This window comes from Sinocyclocheilus rhinocerous, unplaced genomic scaffold (assembly GCF_001515625.1).
Source record: "Sinocyclocheilus rhinocerous isolate Xijiao unplaced genomic scaffold, SAMN03320098_v1.1 scaffold1992, whole genome shotgun sequence".
NCBI lineage: Eukaryota > Metazoa > Chordata > Actinopteri > Cypriniformes > Cyprinidae > Sinocyclocheilus > Sinocyclocheilus rhinocerous.
The window spans coordinates 8,491-25,336 of NW_015664692.1; the positions used below are offsets into that span (position 1 = coordinate 8,491).

Genomic DNA, 16,846 nt, shown 5'->3' on the forward strand with positions numbered 1-16,846 from the left:
AGGAGAGATGTTTGAAGAGTTGAAGTGTTTGGTTTTTCTTGGCAGTGTTTACAGCTCAGTTTCTGAATCACTTGTTTTGCAGTATGTGACTGTTTATTGATCAGTTGATCGTACAGTGTGATTAATCTTTGTTCGCTCATTCATACGGATCGATTTTCTGCCTCTCTTTCTGTTCTATTCTGTTAGTTTGGATTATTTATTCTGTGTGTGATATTTAATATATACCCACAGTAGTTGCCTGTACACTTTTGTAATGCTTATTTACTGGCATTTTGTACATGTGATAATATTACATTTAATGTAAAAACGAGTGAGTCTACAATTTCAAGGAAAAGATTAAATGGTTTTGGTAACACGTTACAATAACATCGCATTTGTTAACATTAGTTAAAAACATTAGTTTTTAATATGAACTATCAATGATAAATACTTCTAAAAAATGTATTAATCATTGTTAATTTTAACATTTACTAAAACATTATCAAAAATAGTTTCTGTTAATATTATTAAATGGAAGGTGAGCTAACAATTAACAGATGTATTCATTACTAATTAATTATGTACTCATTTTTAATGCATTAATGGGAACTTACTGTAAAGTGTTACTGTATTTTTTTCTTTCAGTGTTTCATAATAATCTAAATCTAAATCTAAATTTATAATTGAGAGCAAATCCAGTGAAATCAGTGCACAAAGCAGCTCAGACCACCCTCGTGTATCCCATCATTCTTTTAAATCCCCTCCTTTTCACTGTCTGCAGTAAGATTCAACAAAATCTGACATTATGTATACAATCCTCCAACAAAGGGTGTTACAAAACAGTTCAGTACCTGAATGCACAATATGACTCATGACTCAATACAGGTGTCCTATTATAATAAACCTATTCAGGTTTGACAATGACATCGGAGCTTCTTGTTGTTCCAAACAGTAGTGTATGTTCACAGGGTGTTAACCCTATTTTCCTGTGTTACCCTAATTCAGGGGTAGGCAAGTTCGGTCCTAGAGAGCCACTGTTCTACAGAGTTTGGCTTCAACCCTAATCAAACACACCTGAACAAGCTAATCAATTTCTTCAGAATTACTAAGGCTATAGGCGGGCAAGGTTTATTTGAGGGTTGAAGCTAAACTCTGCAGGACACTGTCTAGAACCGAACTTGCCTACCCCTGCTCTAATTCCAAGCTTACCCTGGGAACAAAGGAAGAACTAAATTCCAATTCCATTTGACTTTTTTCTATGGAAGTTCAAAGAATGTGAAGTCACCATTTACGTTCTTAGCATCATTTTTCACACAATGAAGGTGAATGGTGACTGAGGCTGTCATTCCTCTAAGGGACTTCTTTTGTGTTGCTCAGAAATGTTAGGGATTTGGAATGATGAGGGTGAGTAAATAATGAAAGAATTTCAAAATATGGGTAAATTATTCCTTTAAGTGAGCAAAATGCGGGAAAAAAGAGAAAAATGTTAAGAGACAAAGAGACCGAGAGATGGAGGAGGCTTTGACACTGCAGTCTATCAATTTAATGTGGTGCCAGCAGGAGTTTCACATCTGTTGTGATGAGGCCATGGTCTCTCTCTGTATCTCTCTGTCTCTGTCTGTTTCCCTCTCTCCATCCCTCTCTAAGTCCGTCCTCCCTCTCCCTGACAAGAGCAGGACTCATTATGCTTCTATTAGGACAGAGGGACATGTGTGTGTTTGTGTGACTGCTTTCGCGATGACATCGCTGATCCAAATGTCATTTTCCAGCAGGAGGTGACTGGCTAGTGTTTTGCTCTAGCTGTTCATGTCCTCTTTGCCTTTCTCGTGTTCCCTCTATATTTTACGCAGCCGAATAATATTGTGACAAGCTGATCTTTTGCCCCTGAGAGAACCAATGCAAAATATGTGTGTGAAAGATACATCGAAAGCAACAAAAAAGGTAGAGATAGAAATGGTTTGCTGGTCCAAAAAATGAAAATTCTGGTGTAGCGAATCAGCTCATGGGGAAATATGAATAATTAATCATAACTAGTTATAATTAATTATAAATATTTAGATCCGCTGTAGATATTTACTTGACCTCTCAGGGTCAACTGTCTGTCAATTCTAAGAACGTTAATTTCCTGGTTAAGGGAAATTACTTTCTTACTGTACAATTCTACACAGAGCTTGTAGCATAAATCTGCATGATAAGGGACTCCAGTTATGAGCAAACAATGAACAACGTCAAGTGTGATACAAGTAAGACTTTATTAACTACATAAACACTTAAACTAGTCCAACATACTACATAAACACTTAAACTGGTCTAACATACAAATACACACTTAAACTGGTCTAACATACACATAAACACACACACACACACACACATACAGTTGGTATAGGAAAGGGTTAAAGCTTAAGCAGTAAAAAGGAGAGAAATAAGGAATGAAGTTATGGAACCATTTGCATATTCAGCAGATCTACACCTGAGGGAAACGTCAGATTCTTAGTTCAAACACACCTTTGTAAAAAGGTGCAAATGATACCTAATGTATCAATTAATAAGTCTAAGTTTGATACTTGCACGTCTCGTCTGTCTGAAAAAGAGGCTTGATGCAATCTAAAAACATTCGTTTTTAACATGAACTATCAATGATAAATACTTCTAAAAAATGTATTAATCATTGTTAATTTTAACATTGACTAAAACATTATCAAAAATAGTTTCTGTTAATATTATTAAATGGAAGGTGAGCTAACAATTAACAGATGTATTCATTACTAATTAATTATGTACTCATTTTTAATGCATTAATGGGAACTTACTGTAAAGTGTTACTGTATTTTTTTCTTTCAGTGTTTCATAATAATCTAAATCTAAATCTAAATTTATAATTGAGAGCAAATCCAGTGAAATCAGTGCACAAAGCAGCTCAGACCACCCTCGTGTATCCCATCATTCTTTTAAATCCCCTCCTTTTCACTGTCTGCAGTAAGATTCAACAAAATCTGACATTATGTATACAATCCTCCAACAAAGGGTGTTACAAAACAGTTCAGTACCTGAATGCACAATATGACTCATGACTCAATACAGGTGTCCTATTATAATAAACCTATTCAGGTTTGACAACGACATCGGAGCTTCTTGTTGTTCCAAATAGTAGTGTATGTTCACAGGGTGTTAACCCTATTTTCCTGTGTTACCCTAATTCAGGGGTAGGCAAGTTCGGTCCTAGAGAGCCACTGTTCTACAGAGTTTGGCTTCAACCCTAATCAAACACACCTGAACAAGCTAATCAATTTCTTCAGAATTACTAAGGCTATAGGCGGGCAAGGTTTATTTGAGGGTTGAAGCTAAACTCTGCAGGACAGCGGCTGTCTAGAACCGAACTTGCCTACCCCTGCCCTAATTCCAAGCTTACCCTGGGAACAAAGGAAGAACTAAATTCCAATTCCATTTGACTTTTTTCTATGGAAGTTCAAAGAATGTGAAGTCACCATTTACGTTCTTAGCATCATTTTTCACACAATGAAGGTGAATGGTGACTGAGGCTGTCATTCCTCTAAGGGACTTCTTTTGTGTTGCTCAGAAATGTTAGGGATTTGGAATGATGAGGGTGAGTAAATAATGAAAGAATTGATGTTTTTGTCTTGATCAAATTAAGGAGTAACAGTGTTTGATTACTTCAGCAGTATTTCATTAGCTTTAATGAATACTTGGCATGGAATGTGTTTCTCAGCATGTTTGAATGAAGCTTGTTTCTGCTTCAGTGACGTACACTAGGCACACTGGAACTCTCCGAAGCTTCTAATGTCAGCGACCAGAACGTCTTGAAGAGCATTAAGCAGGAAGGAGATCATCAAACGGTAACTAAACCAAATTTGCTTTGCTCTGTTATTCTGTGGAATTATTGTGTGTTTGTTCTGGTTTCAGAGATCATCGGTTCTTTCTCGGATCCAGCTAAAGATTTCTACTAGCACAAGTCTGACTCACCAGTATCTTGGGCATTATAAAGTACTAGAAACTCTGAAATCCAGTGAAATCAGTGCACAAAGCAGCTCAGACCACCCTTATGTATCCCATCACTTTTCAGTCCCCATTTCCCTTCCATTTCACTGTCCTCAGTGTAACATTCAAACCATCATCCAACAAAATCTGACATTATGGATACAATCCTCGAACAAAGAGTGTTACAAAACACATTCAGTACCTGAATGCACAATATGACTCATGACTCAATACAGGTGTCCTATTACAATAAACCTGTTCTACAGGTCTGTTTCTGAATTTCCCTGAGATCCCAGTACAAGCACACCCCCATTCCAGCCCAGTCACGCTAACCAGTGTTTGACCTCAGGCAGCGATGACTCCTTTAGTTTAAAGCATTTGTTAATGCTTTAGATGTTAATATGCATCTTTGATAATAAGAACAATGAACAGATTGAAACATGTTTCCTGTAAATGTTCTCTCTTCAAAGAAAATGAAACTAAGTTTATGAAAATTAGATGTCAGTTCCAAACCAGTGGACCAATCAGAAGACCCTGTAGGCGGGGTCTTGCCATAGGCCATTTTGTTTACTGTAGCAAGTTGGCATGGCAACTGTTTTATTTGAGGGCAACATGATGGTGGAGACATTCTGTGCTGCGCTGTTTTTTAAAACTATTCCTGAGCGCTGCGTCTCATGTTTTTAGATGCAAAGAAGCATTTTGTGGGAACAGCCCCTTTACAAAATAAATTTTGTGCCATTTTGATTCGGATTTTATGTGATTTTGTTGTCTGTCTTAATTTCTGGATAAATCATGTAAGGAATAATTGATGACAGGCTGTTGAATTATTAAAATAATGCACACCCGAGTTGGTGATGTGGTAGGATGCAAATTAATATTTTTTATTTTTACTGCTACCACATTGTACTTATTGTTAGTTCTTCTCTCATTTAGTGTACAAAAAATGGCCATCAAATAGTCAAATGTACAGTCCATATTTTTGTCTTCTAAAAGTGTGTTTACATTTACTTTAGCAATACGATGTGTTGATTACCACTGGTGCAGACAGCACTAGACACATCCACTAGAAACCAACAAAACAGCAACTTGATGGCCAAAGACATTCATGTTTAACAAAATAATTTGTTTTAGAAATTCAGGTAGGTTTTTGGAGAACAAATCATACAAAGGTGAGTAGAATAAGGAGATAAAGCAGTTACAACTTACTTCCGTGGAACACAACAGACACCATTCACCAAACCCAGATCCACCGCTCGTTATCACGGGGAAGTAACAGTATCTAATTTTAACAACAGTATTTAAACTTTAATGTGCACATAATGCGTTTCTCAGCATATGTGACCCTGGAGCACAAAAGCAGTCATAAGTTGCTGGCGTATATTTGTAGCAATAGCCAACAATACATTGTATGGGTCAAAATTATTGATTTTTCTTTTATGCCAAAAATCATTAGGATATTAAGTAAAGATCATGTTCCATGAAGATATTTTGTAAATTTCCTACAGTAAATATATCAAAACTTAATTTTTGATTAGTAATATGCATTGCTAAGAACTTAATTTGAACAACTTTAAAGATGATTTTCTCAGCATTTTGATTTGTTTGCACCCTCAGATTCCAGATTTTCAAATAGTTGTATCTCGACCAAATATTGTCCGATCCTAACAAACCATACATCCATGGAAAGATTATTTGATGACCGGTTATGACTGGTTTTGTGGTCCAGGGTCACATATGTGAATGAGTTGAGTTTGTCTTGTTTCTGCTCCAGTGACGTGGCACATTAAAGCTTCTGGCCAACGACAGAAAGCATTGAAGGGCATTAAGCAGGAAGGAGATCAGCAGAAATGGTAACTAAACCCCATGACTGTTGCATTTGTGCCAAAAGCAGTTGACTGCTTTGTACTATACATTTGTCTGTGTCTACAGTCATTGCATATTTAAGATAAATTAATATATGTCGATGTGTGTGTTGTTTGTTGTCCTGTTCTGTTGTCCTTCGTGTTGCCTTCTGTTGTTTATGGAAGGCTGTTTTTAAAAATGATGGCTTTACGATTGTGCCAAAAAATGCTTTGTACAATCATCTATGTCTACTGTTGTTTAATTTGCGTCATCGTCCCTGTCAGGCATTCAGCTCAGTTTTATGCTTTATAAGTTACTGCTCTCAGTGAACGTCCTGCAGTGCATGTTACAGACATCCGATTAACAAATAAAATGTTTAGATTTTTTCCCATAATGAGTGTTCTCAACATCTCTCTAAAACTAAATATTATCTTATGACAAAGCATGAAGATGAAACTTAAGGACTATGAATGCATGGAGAGGAAGACATAACAAAACAAAACAACAGTAATAACAGTGATAACAGTAGAAATAGACAAGTGTATTGCATGAAGCAGTCAACAATTTAAAAAAAAATAGAGTTTCATGTAAGGCCGAACAATGTTATTTGGTTGTGTGTTTGATTTACACCAGCTTGAGTTTGATTTTGAGATATCTCAGCCATTATATAGTACTAGACACACTAAAATCAGTGTACAAAGCAGTTTAGATCACCCTCATGTATCCCATAATCCTTTTCAGCCCCCATTTTACTCTCAATTTCACTGTCCTTAGTAACATTCAAACCATTATCCTACAAAATCTGACATTACCAATATACTCCTCCAAGAAAGATTTTTTACAAAGCCCTTCAGTATTACAAGCACACTATGAGGTGTGTCCCACTGTTAAACCTGTTATACAGGTCTGTTTATGAATTTCCCTTGTTCAAAACAAGTTTAATCTTGCTAGCTGCTTAAGGCTTTATAAACATGCCATGTTAACGGCCTGTATTTTATCTTCCCTCATCTTTTGTTAAACCCCATTTATATGACACAAGTGTCACAAGCACAGGGTTTTGTGAGGTTTTTTAAGTTACTGTTAAATTAAATAGAGTAATCTAAGATGATCTGTCCTTCAGTGTGTGGGGATAGAATACATGATCATGGGAAGAAATGAACACAGATACATAAAGTTCAATGATCAAACTTTCTTCAGAGGTTTATTGATTTAGGCGTTTGAGGATGTGGGAGAGGCAGGCCGATCTCCACGGTCTGCAGTTTACCACAGGCCTAATTATTGAGTATTTCCACAGAAATTTTTGCATATCTCATCACATTCTGTATTAGTCATACCCATGCCTGTCGTATATTACTAGTTAAAAATTACCCTCTATCTTATTTTTAAGATCAAATTTTGCTTTAAGAATTTCCCCCCTCAAATGTCTCCTTTTCTCACACAGTAATTCTGTATTTAAAAAAAATACTTTCTGTTGTAATATAGTATATTCTCCAATAGGTGTCACTGTTGTACTGACGACACACGGTGTCGCTGCTGTTTTTCTTCTCCCTGCTACTCTTCTTGTCAGTCGATATAATAAAAAAACCACGTGAAACTTCAACAGGTTATGGGCCCAGGTCTTCGCTAAAAAGGTGCTTTTATACACAGGTTTTTTTTTGTGTGTGTGTGTGACATAGACAGTGTTGTGGAACTCACAATGGAGGATAGACTGTTTATTGAAAAGCTAAGCGGGCCAGAGAACTGGGCAACGTGGAAATTTCAAATGGAGCATTTGATGAAAGCAAAAGGACTATGGGGCATGGTGGTAAAGATACCCAGGGCTTGTTATTTGGGAAGATTTTCACATTTTTTGTTTCAGATACATATGATGTAATGGTGTCTGTGAGCTCATCCGCATCTTGACAAGATTGAAAGAAAATGTCCCAGTTAGTCTCATCGAAGCAGTCCCTTAGTTGCTCTTTACACCTATCAGACCACACCTGTATTTGCTTAAGAACAGGCTTCACTCTCTTCACTACAGCCTTATATTTGGTCAGGAGATGAATTACATTGTGTCTAATTGTCTTTGATTGCATTTCAATAACATTTACAGTATAACTCACCTCAATTTTGACATTTTTAAAACATCATAATAACTTTGAGTTGTTTCCAAAACACCAGAAGATTAAACGTGTAGCAAACATTCCAGATTATTGTTCTGCGTCATGGAAAAAGTCATGAACTTTGTGTTTTGAATTGACAATCCGTATTGTATTAAGTGCTTTAGAAATAAAGCTGATTCATGACACCACACAAATTTTGGAATGGAATAGGTTTTTAATCTAAATTTATAGGAGGCTCATACCATCACATGACACACTGAACTTTTTCCAGTTTAAACTCGACAAGCAAATAATTCCTTTGGAAGGATAAACACAGAAAACATTAATAGCAATCTCTGTTTTTTTAATGTTTATGTTTGCATATTTTGTTTTACTGAGGTTAACGTCCATGTTCTATTTTTTAAATGAATATAAGGCAGTGTATTGAACCAACGTAAGTGTTTTTAAGGGTCACAAGCATCAAAGTGGTGTTTTTAAAGTTACTGTATTTCCAATTTAATCTCTGTCTAGTAGAAAAAGTGTTTGCTGAAGTGTGTTTCCAAAAACATAAATCGCTTGATCACTGATGGAAAGAGCTAGAAGAATGACGTCAAACATCTTTCCTGGAAATGTTTTCACTTACATGAAAATGAAAGTAATTTTGGTGTTGGACTGGAATTTTCCACCTTCTGACGTCAAATCTCCTGAGATCACTGCTGACTTTTCATTGGATGCATTCTGACACCAAGCCCTATATATACCTTGAAGCAGCTTGTGCACTCTCATTTCGGGCGGGCGTTGCGGTGGAGAAGGACACAGGTAACAGGTCTGGTATACAGGTAAATACACTCTCCTGCGAGGACTGACTCGCCTCCGAGGAGCAGGGCCACAGACGGGTCGAGACACTCTCCTGCGAGGACTGACTCGCCTCCGAGGAGCAGGGCCACAGACGGGTCGAGACACTCTCCTGCGAGGACTGACTCGCCTCCGAGGAGCAGGGCCACAGACGGGTCGAGACACTCTCCTGCGAGGACTGACTCGCCTCCGAGGAGCAGGGCCACAGACGGGTCGAGACACTCTCCTGCGAGGACTGACTAGCCTCCGAGGAGCGGGGCCACAGACAGGTCGAGACACTCTCCTGCGAGGACCGACTCGCCTCCGAGGAGCGGGGTCATAGACGGGTAGAGACACTCTCCTGCGAGGACCGACTCGCCTCCGAGGAGCGGGGCCACAGGCGGGTCACGACACTCTCCTCTGAGAACCGACTCTCCTCCGAGGAGCGGGGCCAGAGGCAGGTCGAGACACTCTCCTGCGAGGACCAACTCGCCTCCGAGGAGCGGGGCCACAGGCGGGTCCCGACACTCTCCTCTGAGAACCGACTCTTTTCCGAGGAGCGGGGCCAGAGGCAGGTCGAGACACTCTCCTGCGAGGACTGACTCGCCTCCGAGGAGCGGGGCCACAGACGGGTCGAGACACTCTCCTGCGAGGACCGACTCGCCTCCGAGGAGCGGGGTCACAGACGCCTCCGAGGAGCGGGGTCACAGGCGGGCATAGTGACGTCTGTGGTCCCATGCAGACTGAATCTATAGGTGGGTCCAAGTATTTTGTGACTTTTATCGATGACTATTCTAGATGTTGCAAGGTATACTTTATGAAGCAAAAGAGTGAAGTTCTTTGCAAATTCAAGGAGTTTGAGAAAACATTCTCCAATGAATGCGGACAAAAAGTGACAAGACTAAGAACGGACAATGGTGGGGAATACACATCCAAAGAATTTCAAGAATACTTGAAGGTTCAAGGTATCCATCATGAGACAACTGTACCACACACACCTCAGCAAAATGGTGTTGCAGAAAGAAAGAATAGGACATTAATTGAAGCAGCAAGAACCATGCTCTCTCATGCTAAATTGCCAAAGACATACTGGGCGGAGGCTGTAGCGACAGCAGTTTACATACAGAACAGGCTGCCCACATCTGTTCTGAAGCAAGAGACGCCCTACCAGAGATGGTGCGACAAACAGCCAAATGTAAGTCACTTGAAAGTGTTTGGTTGCGTGGCTTATGCACATGTTCTAGATGCAGAAAGAAGAAAACTGGACAAGAAGGCTGTGAAGCTCCGTTTCGTGGGATATGCCAATAATGCAAAGGGCTACCGCTTGTTTGATGAAGAAAAAAGAAGGATACTAATTCGTCGGGATGTGATCTTCAATGAGTCGGACTTGAAACAAGAAGTGGACATTTCTTGCTCGGAGAACGAAGTTATCATGAAAACTGATGAGAAAACATCAAGTGATGCTACTGTTGATGAAACTGCCAAAGACGGCGGCAGAATCAGAAAACCACCCAAGAGGTATGGATATGATGAGTTTGCTGACCTAGTGACTGTTGATCATTATGCTAGTGTTTGTCTTGTGGCAGAACCAGGCACACTGAAGGAGGCAATGATGAGTCCCAACGCAAAGGAATGGCAGGAGGCAGTTGACTTGGAATATGAGTCGCTCCTGGAAAATGAGACGTGGGATTTAGTGGAACTACCAAAGGATTGTAAGGCCATAGGGTCAAGATGGGTGTTTAAAGTCAAGCATCAGAGTGATGGACGAGTGGAGAGATACAAGTGCAGCAGATGGATGTGATAACTGCATTTCTAAATGGACACCTGGATGAGGAAATCTACATGGAGCAACCAGAGGGATTTGTCAAATCAGGGGAGGAACATTTGGTATGCAAACTGAAAAAGTCAATATACGGGCTGAAGCAGTCTCCTCGCTGCTGGAGCAAAACTTTCACAGAGTTCATGAAGAACATTGGTTTCAAACAGAGTACATCGGACCCATGTGTGTTTGTGAGATGTCAACAGGAGCTGGAGATATTGGCTGTATATGTTGATGATCTGATCCTGATCACGGAGTCGATAGAAAGCATGAAAGAGCTGAAACTTGCTCTAAAGAAGCGCTACAAGATGAAGGACATGGGAGAGCTTTCCTATATCTTGGGTATCTCTGTCATCCAAGACAAGGAGAGAAATTGTGTGTTTCTTCATCAGAAGCATTACATAGAAGCCATTCTTCAAAAATATGGCATGCATGATGCAAATTCTGTTGCAACTCCAACTGATGTAAATGTGAAGCTAAAAAAGAATGACGGTGTAAGCAAGCCTGTGAACTCAAGTACTTACCAGTCCATGGTAGGTAGCCTACTGTATGCTGCAATGGCCACACGACCTGACATAGCACAAGCAGTGAGTGTTGTATCAAAGTTCAACGCTAATCCAAGTGCTGCGCATCTGACGGCGGTGAAGAGAATTCTACGGTACTTGAAGGGTACCCTGAATCTTGCTCTCAAATATGAGCGGTCAGATTCTGGAACTTTGATCGGATACTCAGATGCTGACTGGGCTGGTGATCAGGACGATCGTCGCTCGACAACTGGCAATGTGTTCTTACTGGGTGGAGGAGCCGTGAGCTGGCTCAGCAAGAAACAGTCAACTGTTGTTCTTTCTGAGTATGTTGCACTTAGTCAAGCAGCTCAGGAATGTGCCTGGCTTAGAAGACTACTGAGTGATCTTGGAATGCATGTCACACCTGTAGTGATTCTGGAGGACAACCAAGGAGCTATTGCAATCGCAAAGAATCCAGTTGACCATTCACGGACTAAGCACATAGACATTCGCTATCATTACATTCGTGAGTGTGTGCAGAATGGTCAAATCCAACTGCAATACTGCCCTACAGATGACATGAAGGCAGATATCTTGACCAAGCCATTAGTAAGACATAAGTTTGAGTATCTTAGGAGTGAGATTGGACTTTGTTTCATTTAATTCAATCTAGCGTAACAGTAAATAGACTAGACTGTGTTTAGTGTTAAGTGTGTTACGATACAAAAATCTGTTAACATGGTAAAAAGACAAAGAAAAACACGGTACGAGTTTGTATTAGTATGATTTATTTTGTTTTTACAGTTAAAAAAGAAAAAGTAAAATAGTTTACTATTACATTGTTTAATGCTGTTGGAAAATAAGTGGGAGTGTTGTAATATAGTATATTCTCCAATAGGTGTCACTGTTGTACTGACGACGCACGGTGTCGCTGCTGTTTTTCTTCTCCCTGCTACTCTTCTTGTCAGTCGATATAATAAAAAAACCACGTGAAACTTCAACACTTTCTTTCATTAAGAAAGATACCCAAGGCTTGTTATTTGGGAAGATTTTCACATTTTTTGTTTCAGATACATATGATGTAATGGTGTCTGTGAGCTCATCCGCATCTTGACAAGATTGAAAGAAAATGTCCCAGTTAGTCTCATCGAAGCAGTCCCTTAGTTGCTCTTTACACCTATCAGACCACACCTGTATTTGCTTAAGAACAGGCTTCACTCTCTTCACTACAGCCTTATATTTGGTCAGGAGATGAATTACATTGTGTCTAATTGTCTTTGATTGCATTTCAATAACATTTACAGTATAACTCACCTCAATTTTGACATTTTTAAAACATCATAATAACTTTGAGTTGTTTCCAAAACACCAGAAGATTAAACGTGTAGCAAACATTCCAGATTATTGTTCTGCGTCATGGAAAAAGTCATGAACTTTGTGTTTTGAATTGACAATCCGTATTGTATTAAGTGCTTTAGAAATAAAGCTGATTCATGACACCACACAAATTTTGGAATGGAATAGGTTTTTAATCTAAATTTATAGGAGGCTCATACCATCACATGACACACTGAACTTTTTCCAGTTTAAACTCGACAAGCAAATAATTCCTTTGGAAGGATAAACACAGAAAACATTAATAGCAATCTCTGTTTTTTTAATGTTTATGTTTGCATATTTTGTTTTACTGAGGTTAACGTCCATGTTCTATTTTTTAAATGAATATAAGGCAGTGTATTGAACCAACGTAAGTGTTTTTAAGGGTCACAAGCATCAAAGTGGTGTTTTTAAAGTTACTGTATTTCCAATTTAATCTCTGTCTAGTAGAAAAAGTGTTTGCTGAAGTGTGTTTCCAAAAACATAAATCGCTTGAACACTGATGGAAAGAGCTAGAAGAATGACCTCAAACATCTTTCCTGGAAATGTTTTCACTTCCATGAAAATGAAAGTAATTTTGGTGTTGGACTGGAATTTTCCACCTTCTGACGTCAAATCTCCTGAGATCACTGCTGACTTTTCATTGGATGCATTCTGACACCAAGCCCTATATATACCTTGAAGCAGCTTGTGCACTCTCATTTCGGGCGGGCGTTGCGGTGGAGAAGGACACAGGTAACAGGTCTGGTATACAGGTAAATACACTCTCCTGCGAGGACTGACTCGCCTCCGAGGAGCAGGGCCACAGACGGGTCGAGACACTCTCCTGCGAGGACCGACTCGAGTGGTGTTTTTAAAGTTACTGTATTTCCAATTTAATCTCTGTCTAGTAGAAAAAGTGTTTGCTGAAGTGTGTTTCCAAAAACATAAATCGCTTGAACACTGATGGAAAGAGCTAGAAGAATGACCTCAAACATCTTTCCTGGAAATGTTTTCACTTCCATGAAAATGAAAGTAATTTTGGTGTTGGACTGGAATTTTCCACCTTCTGACGTCAAATCTCCTGAGATCACTGCTGACTTTTCATTGGATGCATTCTGACACCAAGCCCTATATATACCTTGAAGCAGCTTGTGCACTCTCATTTCGGGCGGGCGTTGCGGTGGAGAAGGACACAGGTAACAGGTCTGGTATACAGGTAAATACACTCTCCTGCGAGGACTGACTCGCCTCCGAGGAGCAGGGCCACAGACGGGTCGAGACACTCTCCTGCGAGGACTGACTCGCCTCCGAGGAGCAGGGCCACAGACGGGTCGAGACACTCTCCTGCGAGGACTGACTCGCCTCCGAGGAGCAGGGCCACAGACGGGTCGAGACACTCTCCTGCGAGGACTGACTCGCCTCCGAGGAGCAGGGCCACAGACGGGTCGAGACACTCTCCTGCGAGGACTGACTCGCCTCCGAGGAGCGGGGCCACAGACAGGTCGAGACACTCTCCTGCGAGGACTGACTCGCCTCCGAGGAGCGGGGTCACAGACGCCTCCGAGGAGCGGGGTCACAGACGGGTAGAGACACTCTCCTCCGAGGACCGACTCGCCTCCGAGGAGCGGGGCCACAGGCGGGTCACGACACTCTCCTCTGAGAACCGACTCTCCTCCGAGGAGCGGGGCCAGAGGCAGGTCGAGACACTCTCCTGCGAGGACCAACTCGCCTCCGAGGAGCAGGGCCACAGGCGGGTCGAGACACTCTCCTGCGAGGAATGACTCGCCTCCGAGGAGCGGGGCCACAGGCGGGTCACGACACTCTCCTCTGAGAACCGACTCTCCTCCGAGGAGCGGGGCCAGAGGCAGGTCGAGACACTCTCCTGCGAGGACTGACTCGCCTCCGAGGAGCGGGGCCACAGACAGGTCGAGACACTCTCCTGCGAGGACTGACTCGCCTCCGAGGAGCGGGGTCACAGACGCCTCCGAGGAGCGGGGGCACAGACGGGTAGAGACACTCTCCTCCGAGGACCGACTCGCCTCCGAGGAGCGGGGCCACAGGCGGGTCACGACACTCTCCTCTGAGAACCGACTCTCCTCCGAGGAGCGGGGCCAGAGGCAGGTCGAGACACTCTCCTGCGAGGACTGACTCGCCTCCGAGGAGCGGGGTCACAGACGCCTCCGAGGAGCGGGGTCACAGGCGGGCGAGGAGCGGGGCCAGAGGCAGGTCGAGACACTCTCCTGCGAGGACCAACTCGCCTCCGAGGAGCAGGGCCACAGGCGGGTCGAGACACTCTCCTGCGAGGAATGACTCGCCTCCGAGGAGCGGGGCCACAGGCGTGTCACGACACTCTCCTCTGAGAACCGACTCTCCTCCGAGGAGCGGGGCCAGAGGCAGGTCGAGACACTCTCCTGCGAGGACCAACTCGCCTCCGAGGAGCGGGCCCACAGGTGGGCCACGACACTCACCGAGACCACAGGCGGATTGAGACATTCTCCCCAAAGAAGCCAGTTGGATTCTCTCTCCGTCAGCATGTCTTGTGCTTCACCAGAATTCACTGAGGTCAACATGCCAGTACTCAACGATATACCCGAGTCAGCCACTAAAGTAAACCAGCCAGCTTTATCTTTTTTAAAGATAAAGAAGTGGTTTACTTCTGTCAGTGGTTTGGTTCTATCTATATACCAGATTCTTTCAGGTGTATTGAACTTGATTCGGGTATTCTCAACATCTTTCAGCTGGCTAGGGCTGAGTTTAGCTGTGTGGCAAATTGGTTCAAATCTGTTCGGCTTTGTTAAAAGGTCCAGCAGATTGCACCACTGCCCAGACCACAGAAAACCACCAGGATTCCCTTCTCCAAGCCAGAGAGGAGGATGGATAGTTTGATTGAAACCACTTTTAAATAAATAAATAAATAAGTGACACTTTTGTGTGTGTTTTTATTTACTCAAATGACTGTATGTGTAAGTGCGCTCCAGTTGACAGCGGTCGTCAATATGAAACTACAGCCGTTTGGACAAACTTCAGAATCGATGAAGTTCAACAGAAGAGAGAGGATCCTTCAGCTTGCAACGTCGTCTTTCAAAGAGTTCATCTATCATCTTTAAGAGCGAGGCCTATGAGGAATGTGATGGGATTGTTTTACAGTTGGAGTTCCAGAAGGTTCCATTGCCTGATGGTTCTTGGGTCATTGAGATTGAGCTGTTGGATTCACTTTGGGCTGGAAAACCCCTTCTAATGATGGTTGATTCAATCCTTGTGCTGTAACGCGTTTGGACAGCACTCAGCGCTTAATGTGGTTTGCCTCATGCTCTGGTGATCGAGTTCATTGGTATGAACAGAAAAAGAGAAAGAAAGGAAGAAAGAATAAGAAGGAAGATGCTTTTGTTCAAATCTTTTAGCAACTTTCTTCTGTGGAATACAAAAGAACATTCACCAAACAGATTTATCACTCGTTATCACAGCAAAGTAACATTGTTTAATTTTAACATTTTTTAAGTATTTCATTCTTTAACAAACATTTGGCACATAATGTGTTTCTCAGTATGCATGAATGAGGTGAATGTGTGTGTGTTTCTGCTTCAGTGACGTGGCACATTATTGATGGGAACTTTTCCAGAAGCTTCTGTAAGGCATCGGCCAGACACGTCACAAAACCTCTTGAAGAGCATTAAGCTGGAAGGAGTTCGCCAGAGACTGTAAGTAAACCCGGTAACCCTTTACAATAAGGTTCCATTAGTTAATGTTAGTTAATGTATTAACTAACATGAATAAAAAATAAACAATACATTTATTACACTATTTATTAAACTTTGATTATGTTAGTCAATGAAAATTCAGTTGTTCATTGTTAGTTCATGTTAATTCACAGTGCATTAACTAATGTTAACAAGCACAACTTTTGATTTTAATAATGCATTAGTAAATGTTGAAATTAACATTAACTAAGATTAATAAATGCTGTAGAAGTATTGTTCATGCTTAGTTCATGTTAACTAAAGTAGTTAACTAATGTTAACTAATGAACCTTATTGTAAAGTGTTACCGTAAACCCCATGATAAAGATAATTAATGATATTTGCTTTACTCTTCTGTTCTGTGGGATTTGCGTGTTTTCTAGCTGACATTTGAGAGCAGCTGGAGCATTTGGTTGAAGATATCATTGGTTCTGTCTCAGATCCAGCGAAAGATTTCTACCTGCGTGCATTTGACTTCAACATCTCTCAGCCATTAAAAAGTGCTAGAAACACCCAGTGCACAAACAAACTCAGACCATCATGTATCCCACCATCCTTTTAAGTTCCCTTGTTTCACTGTCAGACCAATATCCAACAAAATCTGACAATACTGATACATTCCTCCAACAGCAGTTGTGACAAAACACAGTTCAGAACACACAAGCACAATATGCATCATGACTCATTCAA

General features: G+C 41.2%; 1 protein-coding gene across 1 annotated transcript; it reads right to left on the minus strand.

Moving 5' to 3' along the window:
• Positions 1-1,521: 1,521 nt before the first annotated feature.
• On the minus strand, positions 1,522-16,204 carry LOC107730368 (uncharacterized). Its single transcript, XM_016541190.1, has 7 exons — positions 15,492-16,204; positions 14,596-15,060; positions 14,459-14,512; positions 14,027-14,376; positions 9,107-9,280; positions 8,663-8,991; positions 1,522-1,642 (listed from the first exon to the last, which is right to left on the minus strand). The coding sequence occupies exons 1-7, from the start codon at positions 15,511-15,513 to the stop codon at positions 1,522-1,524; spliced, it is 1,515 nt and encodes a 504-aa protein (XP_016396676.1). The 5' UTR covers positions 15,514-16,204.
• Between the last annotated feature and the right edge of the window lie 642 nt (positions 16,205-16,846).

Coding starts and splice junctions, on each gene's coding strand:
- LOC107730368 (XM_016541190.1), bottom strand. CDS start 15,513: ATGAACTCTTTGAAAGACGACG. Junction 15,061..15,491: donor GAACTCTTTGAAAGACGACG/TTGCAAGCTGAA, acceptor TAAACCACTTCT/TTATCTTTAAAAAAGATAAA. Junction 9,281..14,026: donor CGCTCCTCGGAGGCGAGTCG/GTCCTCGGAGGA, acceptor CTCGGAAAAGAG/TCGGTTCTCAGAGGAGAGTG.